Raw genomic sequence first — 16480 nt, forward strand, 5'->3', positions numbered from 1 at the left:
TTTTTTCAGTTGCTTATAAACATATTAATGGCACAGGTGAAATTACACTCTTTTTAGCACAAACAGGGCTACCATAATATGTGAGCAACATGTATGTACATGTTTGTATTTTTGAGAGAATATTGTTTATGCATGGTTATTGAAAAAACTAAAAATGAAAGTTTCTGAAATAAAGCCACAAAACACATACTAAATATGTGTCCACAAGACTTTTGACTAATGGAAGTTGTGGCCTAGAGTTTTTGCTTCAAAATGATCTGAAAATCATCCTTTCTAATCATTCACATAACACAATAGATTCTTTTAAATTGTGAAAAACATTTTTTTGTTAGCCAAGGCAATATGCTAATGGAGGTGAACGGCCCAACCCCATTGTGAATAATTAGGTGGTTGAGAAGACAAAGACCCCGCATATTAATGAGCCTTTCATTCAGGTGTGTCACACAAGAAAGAATGCAAGGACAATACACACACACACACACACACACACACATACATACATACATACACACACATATATATATATATATATATAAAAAATCAAAATATAAATGAAACTCAAAAGCACATTTTTAGTCATACCTGGAAACAAATCCTGTTTAAATAGGTTATATGGGCCATTTTACAGAATTGGTTCAAAGTTAGAGTTGGAAACATCTTGAAAAGAAAATTGTCTTTTTCCATAAATGTCTTAGTAGGCCAATACATTTTATCATACATATTTCAAAGTTAAGGATTCACTATTTTGATATAGCTTGCATTGGAACAAACACTATTCTTAGTTGATTAGTTTATTGACAAAACATACTATATTTAACATATGAGCAGAAACTGCTAACAAAAGCTTATTTGATGTCTATTTTAGAGTTAAAACTTTATAATCTATCCAAAACTAGTCACACACACACACACACACACAGAAACATGATTCAAATTTAAACCGTAGGCTATTTTTGCGTTTACAGACACTAACGTTATTATATATCGCGATTAGAACAAAGCACAAGAATAAAAACACTTACAGCCCAGCTCGCTCCTCGAAGTGAAAATAAACCAGCACTTGTTCTGAGGTAGGTAAATGTCCCAGGATTATTCCTCACAGCCGCGCAAGCCACGAGCCACGAGCCACAGGAGGATGGCAACTTTAAAAAGACGCGGCTCTTTTAGATGATAGACGTGTGAGTCGCGGGGCGAGCACACACACACATACACACAGAGCAGAGTAAAGGATATATAGTACGCCGGAAAGCGCAGCAGGTACGGCGGCTGAAGGCGGCGAGGTGAAGGCGCGGCTTCTCACTCCGGATCCAGCGATGCATGTAGCTTCGCTGAAGAGATGAAAAATCAGTGTACCAGCCTTACCTTTGAATTTTAGTGCACACTAATGTTCTAAAGTTTGGGGTCAGTAAGGTTTTTTTTAAGAAATTCATATTTTTATTTTGCAAGAGTGCATAAATTGATCAAAAGTGAGAGTAAAGGTTTCGGTTTTAAATAAATGCTGTACACTGCATCTTAATATTTGATTTTAATTTTACAATTTTTCATAATTTTATCAGAGAAAATATAATTTATTTAAAAATTACATATTTTATTAAATCATGGGCCTGTGCCCCACATGAGCCACTTCAGTAAAAAAAATTAAATAAGAAATGTGTTGAATAGTTAAGATATACAGTCAAGTCAAGAATTAATTTAGACATTTTTTTATTGAAACATTGGAACACTAGTTACAGGAGTCCATGATACGCCTCATGCTCGTGAATCTCATGCCACCCATATTGCTGAAGCTCCTGTACTCTCCAGGCCTGAAGTAGGACATCTTGCCTCTGTAGTGGGGCTGCTCATACATGAGCCAGTGGCCGTCCATTACATGACAGGACTGGCAGTTGGACATGTGGTAGCGATCTATGATGCTGTCACAATCATCCATCATCTCGTACATCTGACCCATGAAGTTCTCCCTCTCGTAGATCCTCATTCTGTAGGATCCCCTGTGCTGTTGTGGAAGAGAAGTCAGTGATATTTAAATTTTACATCTTTTGAACACTTTGGAGATCAAATGTACAGTAAATAGGCTCAAACATGTTCTCTCTCTCTCATAGACTATTAAAGTTATGAAAACATCTGTCAAATATATCCAGATGTTCATGGAGCTTACCATGGGGATCATACGGCAGGACCTGATGCATTCATTCATTCCAAACATAGACATGTAATCAGCGTACTCGCCCCTCCTAAAGAAATACTGATTTCCCATGTAGTTGGGACGGTCATACATCATGAAGCAGCCACTCTCCACTCTGCAAGAGTGACAGCGGTTCATGTATGAGTGCATGTCAGCACAGTCTCCAGAACACTCATAAGAGCGACCCTGGAAGTTCCTGTCCTCGTAGAAGATGACCTGAAAACATAAAGTTGGTCTTTTATTAATTTAAACTGTTTTAAATATATACAATATTTGCATTTATGCCTCCTATGTAATTTGATTAGATATGCATTATATATGACATTTATGCATTACATAATGTATCTCATATTATCTACACAGTTACAGTTTGTGTACTGTTTTTATTTTCAGTTTGTGAGTTGTTGTAACTTTAGATTGCATAACTTACTCTGCCCATGGTTACAGTTTTCCAAGTTGTTCCTCAGGACTGAGTGGTTGTGCCAGCTACACTGTCTGTTTGAAGTGCTCACTTTTATACCAAAGTATATGTGCCCTGCATTGTGGGTAAGCTCCTGACCTAGCAAAAATACATAGAGGCCTACCATGCAAAGTGAGATCCACTGGGATATTTTTCAGCATGAGTGGTACAGCTGTGACTGACACAGTCTCTTTTTTTTACATTGTGCAACGAATAGATTTTTTCTTTTACTGTACATGCGAATTACAAATAGCATTTTTACTAAATATTGTTCAATGGTAAAGCAAGATATATGTTATGAATATGAATGCTTTTATTATATATATATATATATATATATATATATATATATATATATATTAATATATATATATATATATATTAGGGCTGTCAAATGATTAATCACGATTAATCACATCCAAAATAAGTTTTTTTTACATAATATATGTGGGTGCACTGTGTATAATTATTTTGTATATATATAAATACACACACATGCATGTATATTTAAGAAAAAATATAATTTATATATAAAATATTTATATTTATATATAATATAAATTATATATAAATCTATATACAGTATTTACATGAAAATATTTCTTAAATATATACAAGCATGTGTGTGTATTTATATATATAAAATAATTATACACAATGCACCCACATATATTATGTAAAAAAAACTTTTATTTTGGATGTGATTAATCACGATTAATCATTTGACAGCCCTAATATATATATATATATATATATATATATATACTGTATACATATATGAGGTCCACTGCACTAAAATCGCAGTGCTACGTGAGCATGAGGTTCCGGCATAAAAGTAATTATATTAGTTTTATATACAAATTTTTGTTATATTTCTAATAACGACCAATTGTCAAATTATGATATAGTATATTATATATATTAATAACTATAGTAAACTTAACATTTTAGTATAATATATGCTAGAAGTTCCAGAAGCTTTAAATACAATTAGCAATAAGGTTAATCATATAAGCATTGCTTTGTCCTGTTGTGGAACACTTCTTGTGGAACACTTCTTCACTAGTAGCGCCCCCCACCCTCTTCTTTGATGGGCGGAGCACCAGGTTCTAATGATGTGTCTCTCGACTTAACTAATTTACTTCTCTTTTTCCCCTTTAATCACTTTACTTAAATGAAGATGTTAGATGAATGTCTTTCTGATAAACTGTTAATATAAAAATCACAAAAAGGTAAGTTCTTATCAATTAACAAGTCTTATCAATTAACAAGAATATTTAACATAAAGACAGATGAAATAATAAAATATTGTAAATCAAAAATAAAATAATTAAATGAAATTTTCAAATGTCTGTTGTGAATTTTCTTTCACACAAAATCGCCTTTTGATCCTCTTAGATAAGAAATTCCAATAGGATACTCAAATATGAATATTCAATTTTGTATCAGCAAGAAACCAATTTGCTAGTTTATAATTTTATTTTAAATTTGCTAGTTTATAATTTTATTTTTCGTCTCTGCACCGGCCCCTTACGGCTCTTCCTGCAGGTGGTGAGCCCACGGGAAGGCGGTCCCACGTCCCTGCGCCTACGGGTCGGGGATAGGTCTCTCACTGTCGTGTGTGCCTACGGGCCGAACGGCAGTGCAGAGTACCCGGCCTTCTTGGGGTCTCTGGGAGGAGTGCTGGAAAGTGCTCCGACTGGGGACTCCGTCGTTCTACTGGGGGACTTCAACGCTCACGTGGGCAGCGACAGTGACACCTGGAGGGGCGTGATTGGGAGGAACGGCCCCCCCGACCTGAACCCGAGCGGTGTTCAGTTATTGGACTTCTGTGCTAGTTACAGTTTGTCCATAACGAACACCATGTTCAAGCATAAGGGTGTCCATCAGTGCACGTGGCACCAGGACACCCTAGGTCGTAGGTCGATGATCGACTTTGTGGTCGTTTCATCTGACCTGCGGCCGTATGTCTTGGACACTCGGGTGAAGAGAGGGGCGGAGCTGTCAACTGATCACCACCTGGTGGTGAGTTGGATCCGATGGCGGGGGAGGAAGCTGGACAGACACGGCAGACCCAAGCGTACTGTAAGGGTTTGCTGGGAACGTTTGGCCGAATCTCCTGTCAGAGAGATCTTCAACTCCCACCTCCGGCAGAGCCACGACCGGATCCCGAGGGAGGCTGGAGATATTGAGTCTGAGTGGACCATGTTCTCCGCCTCCATTGTCGAAGCGGCGGCTCGGAGCTGTGGCCGTAAGGTCTCCGGTGCCTGTCGAGGCGGCAATCCCCGAACCCGGTGGTGGACACCGGAAGTAAAGGATGCCGTCAAGCTGAAGAAGGAGTCCTATCGGGCCTGGTTGGCTTGTGGGACTCCTGAGGCAGCTGACAGGTACCGGCAGGCCAAGCGGACTGCAGCCCGGGTGGTTGTGGAGGCAAAAACTCGGACCTGGGAGGAGTTCGGTGAGGCCATGGAGAAGGACTATCGGCTGGCCTCGAAGAGATTCTGGCAAACTGTCCGGCGCCTCAGGAGAGGGAAACAGTGCCCTACCAACGCTGTTTACAGTGGAGGTGGGCAGCTGTTGACCTCAACTGGGGATGTCGTCGGACGGTGGAAGGAATACTTCGAGGATCTCCTCAATCCCGCCGCAACGTCTTCTATTGAGGAAGCAGAGGCTGGGGGCTCAGAGGTGGACTCGTCCATCACCCTAGCTGAGGTCACTGAGGTAGTCAAGAAACTCCTCGGTGGCAAGGCACCGGGGGTGGATGAGATCCGCCCTGAGTACCTCAAGTCTCTGGATGTTGTGGGGCTGTCTTGGCTGACACGCCTCTGCAGCATCGCGTGGCGGTCGGGGACAGTGCCTCTGGGATGGCAGACCGGGGTGGTGGTCCCTCTTTTTAAGAAGGGGGACCGGAGGGTGTGTTCCAACTACAGGGGGATCACACTTCTCAGCCTCCCTGGGAAAGTCTATGCCAGGGTACTGGAGAGGAGAATACGGCCGATAGTGGAACCTCGGATTCAGGAAGAACAGTGCGGTTTTCGTCCAGGCCGTGGAACACTGGACCAGCTCTATACCCTCTACAGGGTGCTGGTGGGTTCATGGGAGTTTGCCCAACCAGTCCACATGTGCTTTGTGGATTTGGAGAAGGCATTCGACTGTGTCCCCCGAGGCGGCCTGTTTACCGGTAGTAAGTCAGACTTCTTCCCGGTGCATGTTGGACTCCGACAGGGCTGCCCTTTGTCGCCGGTTCTGTTCATAATTTTTATGGACAGAATTTCTAGGCGCAGCCAGGGGCCGGAGGGTGTCAAGTTTGGGGACCACGCGATTTCGTCTCTGCTCTTTGCGGATGATGTTGTCGTGTTGGCCCCCTCACACCAGGACCTTCAGCGTGCACTGGGACGGTTTGCAGCCGAGTGTGAAGCGGCTGGGATGAGAATCAGCGCCCCCAAATCCGAGGCCATGGTCCTCAGTCGGAAAAGGGCGGCTTGCTCACTTCAGGTTGGTGGAGAGATCCTTCCTCAAGTGGAGGAGTTTAAGTATCTTGGGGTTTTGTTCACGAGTGAGGGAAGGAAAGAGCTGTTGTGGTGAAGAAAGAGCTGAGCCGTAAAGCAAAGCTCTCGATTTACCGGTCAATCTACGTTCCTACTCTCACCTATGGTCATGAGCTTTGGGTCATGACCGAAAGGACAAGATCCCGGATACAGGCGGCCGAAATGAGCTTTCTCCGCAGGGTGGCTGGGCGATCCCTTAGAGATAGGGTGAGAAGCTCGGTCACTCGGGAGGAGCTCAGAGTAGAGCCGCTGCTCCTCCACATCGAGAGGGGTCGGCTGAGGTGGCTCGGGCATCTGTTTTGGATGCCTCCTGGACGCCTTCCCGGGGAGGTGTTCCGGGCACGTCCCACTGGGAGGAGACCCCGGGGAAGACCTAGGACACGCTGGAGAGACTATGTCTCCCGGCTGGCCTGGGAACGCCTCGGTGTCCCCCCGGAAGAGCTGGAGGAAGTGTCCAGGGAGAGGGAAGTCTGGGCATCTCTGCTTAGACTGCTGCCCCCGCGACCCGGCCCCGGATAAGCGGAAGAAGATGGATGGATGGATGGATAATTTTATTTTATTTCACTATGGATTATTTTATTTGGGAAAAAAGAAACAGATGTTAAACAATAGTAATTTAATGTTTTTCATACATTTTTATTTGTCTTATAAAAAGTTTTATATATATTTGTGTAGAGGTTATTTTGTGCTTCTGCCTCTTTAAGGCAGAGCACGCTAAGAAAAAAAAGAAGAGAAGTGAGTTGTATGCGAGTTAGGTGGCTGTTCATGCTGTTATGCCGATGCTTCTGATTAAAGAAGAAACGTGAATTATCACCATTGTCACCCGTGTTTCATTTATGTTACCCACGAGGAAGAGACTGGAGTAATCACTTAAACGGCATCAAGAAATAAGGTTTACACCAGTAATGCAATTCCCTTTTGATCTACAGTACTATAATATCAATAATCAAATTGCAAAAACACTCAGTATAAATCAAATGAACAAATTAGACAAAAAATAAGTAATGTGGGCTCACACGCACTTAGTTTCAATAACCCCAACCTGGTGCAGGCCTGTGTCGTTGCTTGAGAACGGCGTGGCCGTGAAAACCAACAAATGGCCTCTTCGCTCCAAAGAGCTAAATAAACAAACAAGTGTAGGCTACCTGTGTCTTCCCGTTTCGACACGCGTGCTGTCCACCGATCACGTTAGACACTCGTGCGTCTGCAGTCTCACCAGCTGTCCACTGAATGATTATGAATCCCGCGATGCCAGAGGAATTCTTAACCGCGAGGGGATTTAGAACGCTATCTGGTTCCTCCATACTGTATTCGTCTTCCTCGGAACGATTAATAAACTCAGATCCAGCCGCATGTGAAAGTCTTTTAGGGCGCTTTCACACTTGGTTCGATTGCCTGTTCCGAACCCGAGTTCGATTGATCCCCACTCCCCCTGCCCCCCATGGACTGTTCACATTATATTATTTGTATCCGAACCGCGGTACGCTTGCGCTGCAGCTGGCGCGTAATCGTGTTGCTTAGTAACCACTATGAATGAAAGGCGTCAAAATGAATTGCTCGCTTCACATTTGTTCTTTTTTTGAACCTTTGGTTTTATTTTCAAAGAAAAGATACAGAAACACACTTGCGTTTGTCTGCCGCAAAAGCAAACAGAAATCATCTGCTTGCAGTGCGTCAATCCCGCTTTTCGTCAAGGTAAGTGTACACACACACACACACACGAAAAAGCTAACGTTATAACATTATACGTCATCAATAGCGGTTCACTTCCGTGATTTGGTACGATTGCGTTATCAGCAGCGAACCGTACCCGAGTTCACATGAACCGTACCCCAGGCCACCCTTTTTTAAGCGGACTCGAGTACGGTTCGCGGGTACACACAAGAGTTTGGAAGACAGCGTTCACATCATCCTAAAGAACCGAACTCTGACGTCATTCGAACCCGGGTGCGCACCAAAAGTGTGTGAAAGCGCCCTTACTCGCCGTAAAAGAAAAGGAGATTATAGCGCGCTCTGCAGCAGTAACCCATGCAAATCTGTTTAAACTCTTAGTCAGAGTATAACAAATGAAACAAATTAAAGAAACGTTCTTTAACACTTTATGTATTCACTAGATAGTCTTTGACCACTTAGTCAACGGTTATTTTAGTATTTCTTTCTCTGAATCACCAGAAAATAAAATGCGACTTCACTTTCCGATATGCCTCCTTCATCTCTCCCTCTTCCTCCCTATCCCAATCAGAATTATCAATACCTGTACATGGGCGGGAGCAAGTAAACCAAAAATAAAAAGAACGTTTTTGATCGAGTACCCCTCACATAAACATTTACCGTAATCTCTATAGCATTAGAACGAGTGAAATGCAATACAATTATATAACCACATAGCATGTATGTCAATTTAACCCATGAATGTCAGAAACATATTTACATATTAGGAATTATGCATTTAGGAGATTATAAATAACCCTAGCTGGGCTACACACATATAATTAGATGCATAATGCATCGCAGAAGAATCAAATGCATTACTAATCAGTTGAAGTTATCTGTTGCATTTGAACCCTCAGGCACTAGTGTGGATTAAATATCAGCTGAAAGAAGTTGTAATGAGCAGTTGTAGTTTGTCAGCCTGTACATTAACCTACCTGTGTAAACTAATAGTTCATTGATAGTTTATCATAAGCAAAAGTTAGACACATGACAGCGTTATCTAGGATAATACACATTGTATCATGATGTCCCAGTCACGCATTGGTTTGAATTAACTGTTCAAAAAATCCAAATTTGAGTGGTAGACCAAGTTGTGCATTGTCATACATCTGCTTACACAGGTCTGTAAGGACTTTCCAAAGGGGTGTGGCCTCAGGTTAGCGAGTTGCATGATATAAAACACCAGTTCAAGAGATACCCGGTACCTTAATGATCAGGTGCTCCAGGGGCAATTACAGCGAGTCAACCTGGTTGTTAACGTTGGGAAGCGTTCTCCTTCTCACTGAGAAAGGAACACTATGTGGAAAATACATCCTATGGACTCACCAGAGGGGAGGAGTGTGGTAGTGTGGTGGGCTCCACCTGACAAGGGGGAGACTACTGGTTTCACAGCGACTGGTGACAGAAATGGCTCCATCCAGGGGAAGACACTGGGTGCACAGAGAGGGAAACTGTACAGTGGAATGGGGTCTCTGTTAGGGAACCAATACATACAGAGTGGTAGCCAGATTACAAGGGTTCACTTGAAAAGGGGCATACCACGTGTAATGGGCCTTGTAGTGAGTTCCTCCGCCGAACTCATTTACCACAATAGTGCTTAAGTGATGGAGAAGGGTGGCCCAGGGTTCACCAATCAAGGGAAACTCTAACTGGACCTAAAAAAATACACATTATCACCTCAGAGAAGGAAAAGCTGGTGCAAGAACTACATCCAAACAGTTTGTCCGAGTTTTACCTGTTATTACCTAAGACTCGAGTTGGCTGTGATACCCCTAGTGAAATGAGCCCTCACCCCCAGTGGTCACCTCAAGGACGCATACTTCCATGTATCCATCCTGCCATAACACAGGAGATTCCGGAGGTCTGCTTTCTGGGGTAAAGCTTGCCAATATTGGATTCTTCCCTTCACCTTAGCTCTATCACCCCACGATGACCAGGAGAATCGTTTCCTCGTTTCCTTGTCCAGGCACAACAGGAGGACCACGAGCTGTTCCGGAGCTGGATAGGCAGGAGGGGCTCCACCACCGAACCCGGCCACACCCACTCATGTGCCTCTGAATAAGATGGGACCGCAGGACGACCCCAAAGCTTTATTCAATCTCTTTGAGAAATCAGCCGAGGCATGTGGGTGGCCACGAGACCACTGGCTGGTGCGCCTCATCCCACTGCTCTCAGGAGAGGCGCAAGTAGCAGCCCAGCAACTGCCCGTGCAGAACCTCCTGGTCTTTGAGCAACATAGTCAGCACTTCCGGTCGCTGGATCTGGGCGAGAGTGGATAGAAATATAAAAAAATCTGTGAACTTGTCGTGAATGTCAGGTGGTAAATCCACCAGCCTCCCCAAAAGCACCTTTGTGCCCTCTTCCTCTAATGCAGGCCTCATCGGGCCATTACAACGATCTGCACATGGGCATCGCTTTGCATTAGTGTTGGTGGACTATGCAACACGAAAGCCAGAAGCAGTGGCGCTCCGCAACATTTCCGCAAACAGCATAGCGGATGCACTGTTTCGTTTCATCTCTCGAGTGGGAATCCCGAAAGAGATTCTCACTGATCAAGGCACAGCATTTATGTCACAGACATTACGCAAACTTTACAAATTATTGGGCATTAAATCGATTCGCACCAGCATCTATCACCCACAAACAGATGGCCTGGTGGAACGATTTAAACGCACATTAAAAACCATGATTCAGAAGTCCGTTCATGAAGACGGCAAAAATTGTGACAAATGGCTAGAACTCTTCTTGTTCGCTGTGCGCGAGGTCCCGCAAATGTAACCCTTATTATAGGGTAGTAATAATGTACATAGGTGTAGTAGTCTAAAGTAGTCCTAGAGGTTATGTTTAATATGAATTTGGACCAGAATCAGAAAATGCTAAATTGTTAAGAGCCTGAGAATTGAATGCCAATAAAAGGAATACCACACCAGAATGACAATTTACAAAACCTGTATTAATTACACAGGGCTGGTACATACATATAAGAACACATTTATGAAAAATAACAAACTAAAATAATAAAGTGCGCACAAAAACAAAAACCTTTTTTTCAGTTTCTTTGAGCTCAGTTCGTCCTCGGTTCCACTTGCCTTTATTGACAAGAGTTCAGTTTTCACCGTTGGGGCCCTTTTTTTCAGTTGTGTCAGTGTTTGTCCTACCACCACAAAGATGAAGATGATCCTGGTAATCTGTCTAAAGTCAGAGTCACAAACACGTCTGGCTCGCCACCCAGCCACCCAGACTGGGAATCTTTGAATCTCTGGGAGAATGTCTGGAACGTCTGGATCTGTATCACTCCGTGGAAAGGATCTCTGCACGATGTTTCCAACTCTTTACCAAAACCTGACCTATAAATAAGGCCAAATCATTTCTCTCAATTACCATTCAGTGAATAAATGGCCTGCTACAGGCTACTATAAAATAAAATTAGATAATATTTCAGTACACCTATAATGCAATATCAAAATCTCTCTCTCGTTGTACAACAGTTCTTACGTTTTTTCTCAAGTATCAAAACTATATGAATTTTTTCTCCAGTATCAAAAGTACATTTACATCAGAAATTACATCCTTCATAAAAACACACATTTCTAATTCAAATTTTATGAAACCTTAGTAACATTAGCAGTATGAAGAATAAAACTGCATGAATTGCATGTAAACATTGATCAATTTGTATTACTTTAAATTAGAAGGCATTAGCGTGCTTATTTATCCCCCTCTGCACCGGTAACAGTGGAAAGAATGCACTAAAAAATTACCTCTCTAACCTCCAGTAAACAATTAAATCAACAACTTTTAACATCATTATTTAACAAACTAACCATTTAGCAACAGTATGGAAAGGTAACATTTATTTTTATAACCCACAAACAAAATAAGTAGTTGGTTTTACAGGCATTAACCAGTATTTCGCTAGCCTATTGTGGCTAAATACCTAAATTTAGATTAAACTAAATGCTAGCGATCTCAGAGGCCTAGCGCTAGATAAACAACTCACCATTTCAGCGGAATTCACTGCCTTTAGCTCCGTGACAACAGTGGATTCAGGCACAGCTCGCTTTAATACTCTATGTTACAACAAGGTATAGTCAGCATAAGCAATAATGATTACAGAACTTGTTTAATTCTCTCCATGTCGTTTTTATCGTCTTACCAAGTGGATAACACAGCCTCCTATGCTCAAGTGCAGGCGCCAAAAGAACGTGCAGTGACGCAAAACTAGAGGCGTAACTGTAACGGAGCCTAGCTGGCAGCTGATTGGTCAGCTCACTGTCTCACAGAGCTCACCCATTTGCTCACTTACAAGTCCATCAAAGATACGAAAATAAGTTAACCCTTTTGTGACTGGGTTAGACAGCTAAATAGTGTTTCTCATTATTAACCCTCTGGGGTCTGAGGTGTTTTTGGGGCCCTTGAGATGTTTTGACATGCCCTCACATTTGTGCTTATTTCAGCTACTTAAAACATTCCATTTGCCAACATATAAATTTGCTGTATTCAGCACAAACTCTGCTACAATAATATGTAAGCAAAATGGATGTACATGTTTGCATTTTATAGAAAAAAAATATTATGCGTGGTTAGTACGTTTTGGGGGAAAAAATGTCACCGCAATAAGGCCATTTAACACATACTGAATAGTTGTCCACAAGACTTTTGAGTTACTATTCTTGTAGGCTAGAATTTTTACTTCAAAATGAAGTGAAAATCATTCTGACCACTCTTTCACAAACAACAATATAATGATTTAAATTTCTTACGTCAGTTTTTGGTCAGCACTGCTGTATGCGTGGGAGTGTGAATGGCCATGAATATTAATGTGATTTACACCTGGGTGGGAAGACTAAAGACACTCCCACAATGGCCCATCAAGGTGCTGTGAGGCAGCCTGAACTAAGAATGATTCACTGATGAATAAAAAGTTAAAAAGAACAGCATTTATTCAAAATAGAAATCTTTCCTAAGAACGTCAAGACTTAAAGTCATTACTATCACTTAACACATCATTTCAAAAAAACAAACATAAAAAGACCAAACTTGTTTTTTTATATATATAAAAAAGTGGACTGCCTGTTGCTTGCCTGCTTGTTTGCCTTGGCTCTCTTCGGAACTGGTGGATGGACGTGTTCATTGTCACATCTGTTATAAAAAAGAAAAAAGCATGAGCATGCTGATAACACAATCAAATAAACTGGATTATTATCATTATCAATCACTAATTGCCATGGATAAATTTTTTTTTTTTGTAATTTCACACAAGAATAGGTAGCCTACATTATGACGATGTAAACACAATTAGGCTAAATTTCATCTGTAAAATATTACGTCTGTGCACTTACTCAGTATGATTCTCGATCGCACTGAGAACTGAACGACACCTGCGTGTCCCTCTGCGAGGTGCTGGCGAAGGAGAGCATGATGCAGACACATTCCTAAAAAAAAACTTTAAAAAAACTGTTAGCATACATTATCCAAAGTAAACTGATGGACAAATAATTGGTATGGATGCACAATGTATGTAAATATCTGTTGATGGGCCATGGGATGGAGAAATATCTGTTGATGGGCCATATAGACCGCACACATTTAGTGATAGGCCTACACGCAATGAACGGATCGTTCGCGAACGACACATCACTACATTTCAAACATTTACACCTGTATTCAGTTATTTACGCATGATATAGTGTCATAGGCTAACCAAAACTGAACATTTAATTATATAAAAAATATATTGTATTTAGACCTCTTTTACCGGAGCCTGAAATATATTTCTCGTTATATAACCTAAGCAGTTATTCGCAAACAAAATAGGCTACATTACGCATAAGGCACTATTTTAGCATAAGTAGTGTCATAGGCTAACCAAAACTCAACATTTTTATATAAAAAATATATTGTATTTAGACAGTATCACATATTTTACCGGAGGCTGAAATATATTTCACTAAAACAATAGGCTATACCTAAACATGCAGTTATTCGCAAACAAAATACATAACGCATAAGGCAGTATTTTAGCATGAAATACCGTCGGGTCCCGTCGGGCTCGGTTCGGGTATCCATCCTCTAATTCACACTAGACAGGTACTTTTTAGTACGGCGAAGTGGGTATTATCATTCCGAAAGCGTTGCTACTATGACGCAGCGCAAGTTCCCTTGAAAAGAAACATCTCAGTGTCATAAGCTAATCAAAACTATATATTTAATATACAAATATGTTTAGAGAGTAATATAACATTTAAAAAGTTTACACGAGCGAATGTTAGGGATATTGTGAGGCAATCTTTTCTGTAAGATGTCAAAAGTTAGGCAAAATATAGTCTGAAAATTCATTTGAGCTCTATACGATCAGAAAAGAAATTATAAAACACTAAACAACTTACTCCGAACTTGTAGGCCTATCCTCGCCGCGGGATCAATTCGTTCTTCAAAATGCTCCTTCTCCTTGGTTTCAAACGGATTACATAAACTGGAAATATTTATTTTTTTAATAAATTACTTTATTTAAAAGAAGAGAATACAAGCTTTAAAAAGACACATGTCTCATGTATCTGTGGCAAGTATTGACTTAGTTACAGTTCATTTTTCGGACGCGTTTCAGAATGGACTTCACTGACAGAGAGAACGCAGAACGCGCATCATGTTTATTTTTCTTTATTTGGCGAAAAGCACAACACTTTGTTTTTATTGTGAGGTTCCACAAAAAAAATACAAACTTAACAGGATCGAATGATGTATAACACTTATATGTAAGATCAAAATCAACAGAGTAATTTGAGTCTCTTTTGCACTGATAAGGAAAAAAGTCAGCTGGTATCGCCGGCGATACCGCCGACCCCAGAGGGTTAAGCCTGGCTACACAAACCTCCGAGCTTCTTTATGGATGTCAGACCAATGGGGGGAATGAATGAATGAATGAGGCATTTATATAGCGCTTTCATATGCACTACTGTACACCCAAAGCGCTTTACAATCATATCAGGGAATCTCTCCTCAACCACCACCAGTGTGCAGCATCCACTTGGATTATGCGACGGCAGCCACAGTACAAAGGCGCCAGTGCGCTCACCACACACCAGCTACAGGTGGACAGGAGAGAGGGTGATAGCGGCAATTCAATGGAAGGGGATTATTAGGGGGCCATGATTGGCAAAAGGCCAGTGGATGGAGTTTGGCCAGGACACCGGGGTTACACCCCTACTCTTTACGAGAAGTGCCATGGGATTTTTTAATGACCACAGAGAGTCAGGATCTCGGTTTAACATCTCATCCGAAGGATGGTGTACACTATACTTACAGTATACTATAGTGTCCCCGTCACTATACTGGGGCGTTAGGACCCACATAGACCACAGTGTGAGCACCCCCTGCTGGCCTCACTAACACCTCTTCCTGCAGCAACCTAGTTTTCCCAGGAGGTCTCCCATCCAGGTACTAACCAGGCTCAACGCTGCTTAGCTTCAGTGGGCAACCAGTCTTGGGCTACAGGGTGATATGGCTGCTGGCAAATTGTTTGGGTGTTGGACGTCCTGAGAGAACTTTGGGAGGACAGACCTTCAAATAGCCGAAACGAAATTCAGTATGTGCTGGACCATAGAACAAAATTCCACACTTTGTGGCGGCTCTCCATGGAGAATTTGATACAGGACCAGGACAAATAGAGCCAGCTGTACAACAGGGGAACCAGACTATGTGAATTTGCACTGGGAGATAAGGTACTTGTATTGCTTCCTACGTCTAGCTCTAAATCACTCGCCAAGTGGCAAGGACCCTTTGAGGTCCCACGGTGATTTGGGTATTTCAATTATGAGGTGGTTCGAATGGACAGGAGCGGGGCACGGCAGATTCATCACCTCAACCTCCTTAAAAAGTGCAGTGAGGCGGAGTCAGTGATGTTAGCGACAGCAGTGAGCGGAGAGGAAGATCTTGTGCCAGAAGTGAGCACCAATGTTCAATCTCTCGCTCTGGCCCCTGGAGGAGGAGATCACCTCTCACCCTCACAGCTCGCTGATGTATCTAGGTTACAAGCAGAATTTACAGATGTGTTCTCGCCCCTGCCTGGTCAAACAAATCTCATTTAGCACCATATTGAAACAGAGCCGGTCGTGGTGGTGCGCAGCTGGCCGTATCATTTACCTGAATACAAAAGATGTGGTTCAGACAGAATTAGAAGCGATGCTAGACACAGCAATTGGGCGGGCCCAACAGTTTTAGTGCCTAAAACGGTCGGCTCTGTCCAATTCTGTGTGGATTATCGCAAGGTGAATGCTGTATCGAAATTCGACGCATATCCAATGACACTGGTTGACGAATTGCTTGATTGGCTTGGTCCACCTCGATTCTATTCGACACTGGATTTAACTAAAGGGTATTGGAAAAAAACAGCTTTCACAACGTCGTTTGGATTGCACCAATTTTTTATGGGGCACCGGCCACTTTTAGGCGTCTCATGGACAGGATTCTCCAGCCGCATGCTGCATATGCCCTTGCCTATCTGGATGACATTATCATCTATAGTAAAGACTGGCAGCGTCATTTGGACCATCTGCGTGCTGTCCTGAGAGCGCT

General features: G+C 42.1%; 1 protein-coding gene across 1 annotated transcript; it reads right to left on the bottom strand.

The window, feature by feature from the left end:
- Positions 1-1697: 1697 nt before the first annotated feature.
- LOC130085807 (gamma-crystallin M2-like) lies at positions 1698-2535 on the bottom strand. The gene is made up of 3 exons (XM_056251762.1): positions 2522-2535; positions 2159-2420; positions 1698-1996 (listed from the first exon to the last, which is right to left on the bottom strand). Exons 1-3 carry the CDS (start codon positions 2533-2535, stop codon positions 1724-1726), a joined length of 549 nt encoding a protein of 182 aa, XP_056107737.1. The 3' UTR covers positions 1698-1723.
- Between the last annotated feature and the right edge of the window lie 13945 nt (positions 2536-16480).

This window comes from Rhinichthys klamathensis, unplaced genomic scaffold (genome assembly GCF_029890125.1).
Source record: "Rhinichthys klamathensis goyatoka isolate OS25496 unplaced genomic scaffold, OSU_Roscu_1.1 h1tg000090l_1, whole genome shotgun sequence".
NCBI classification, from domain to species: Eukaryota; Metazoa; Chordata; class Actinopteri; order Cypriniformes; family Leuciscidae; genus Rhinichthys; species Rhinichthys klamathensis.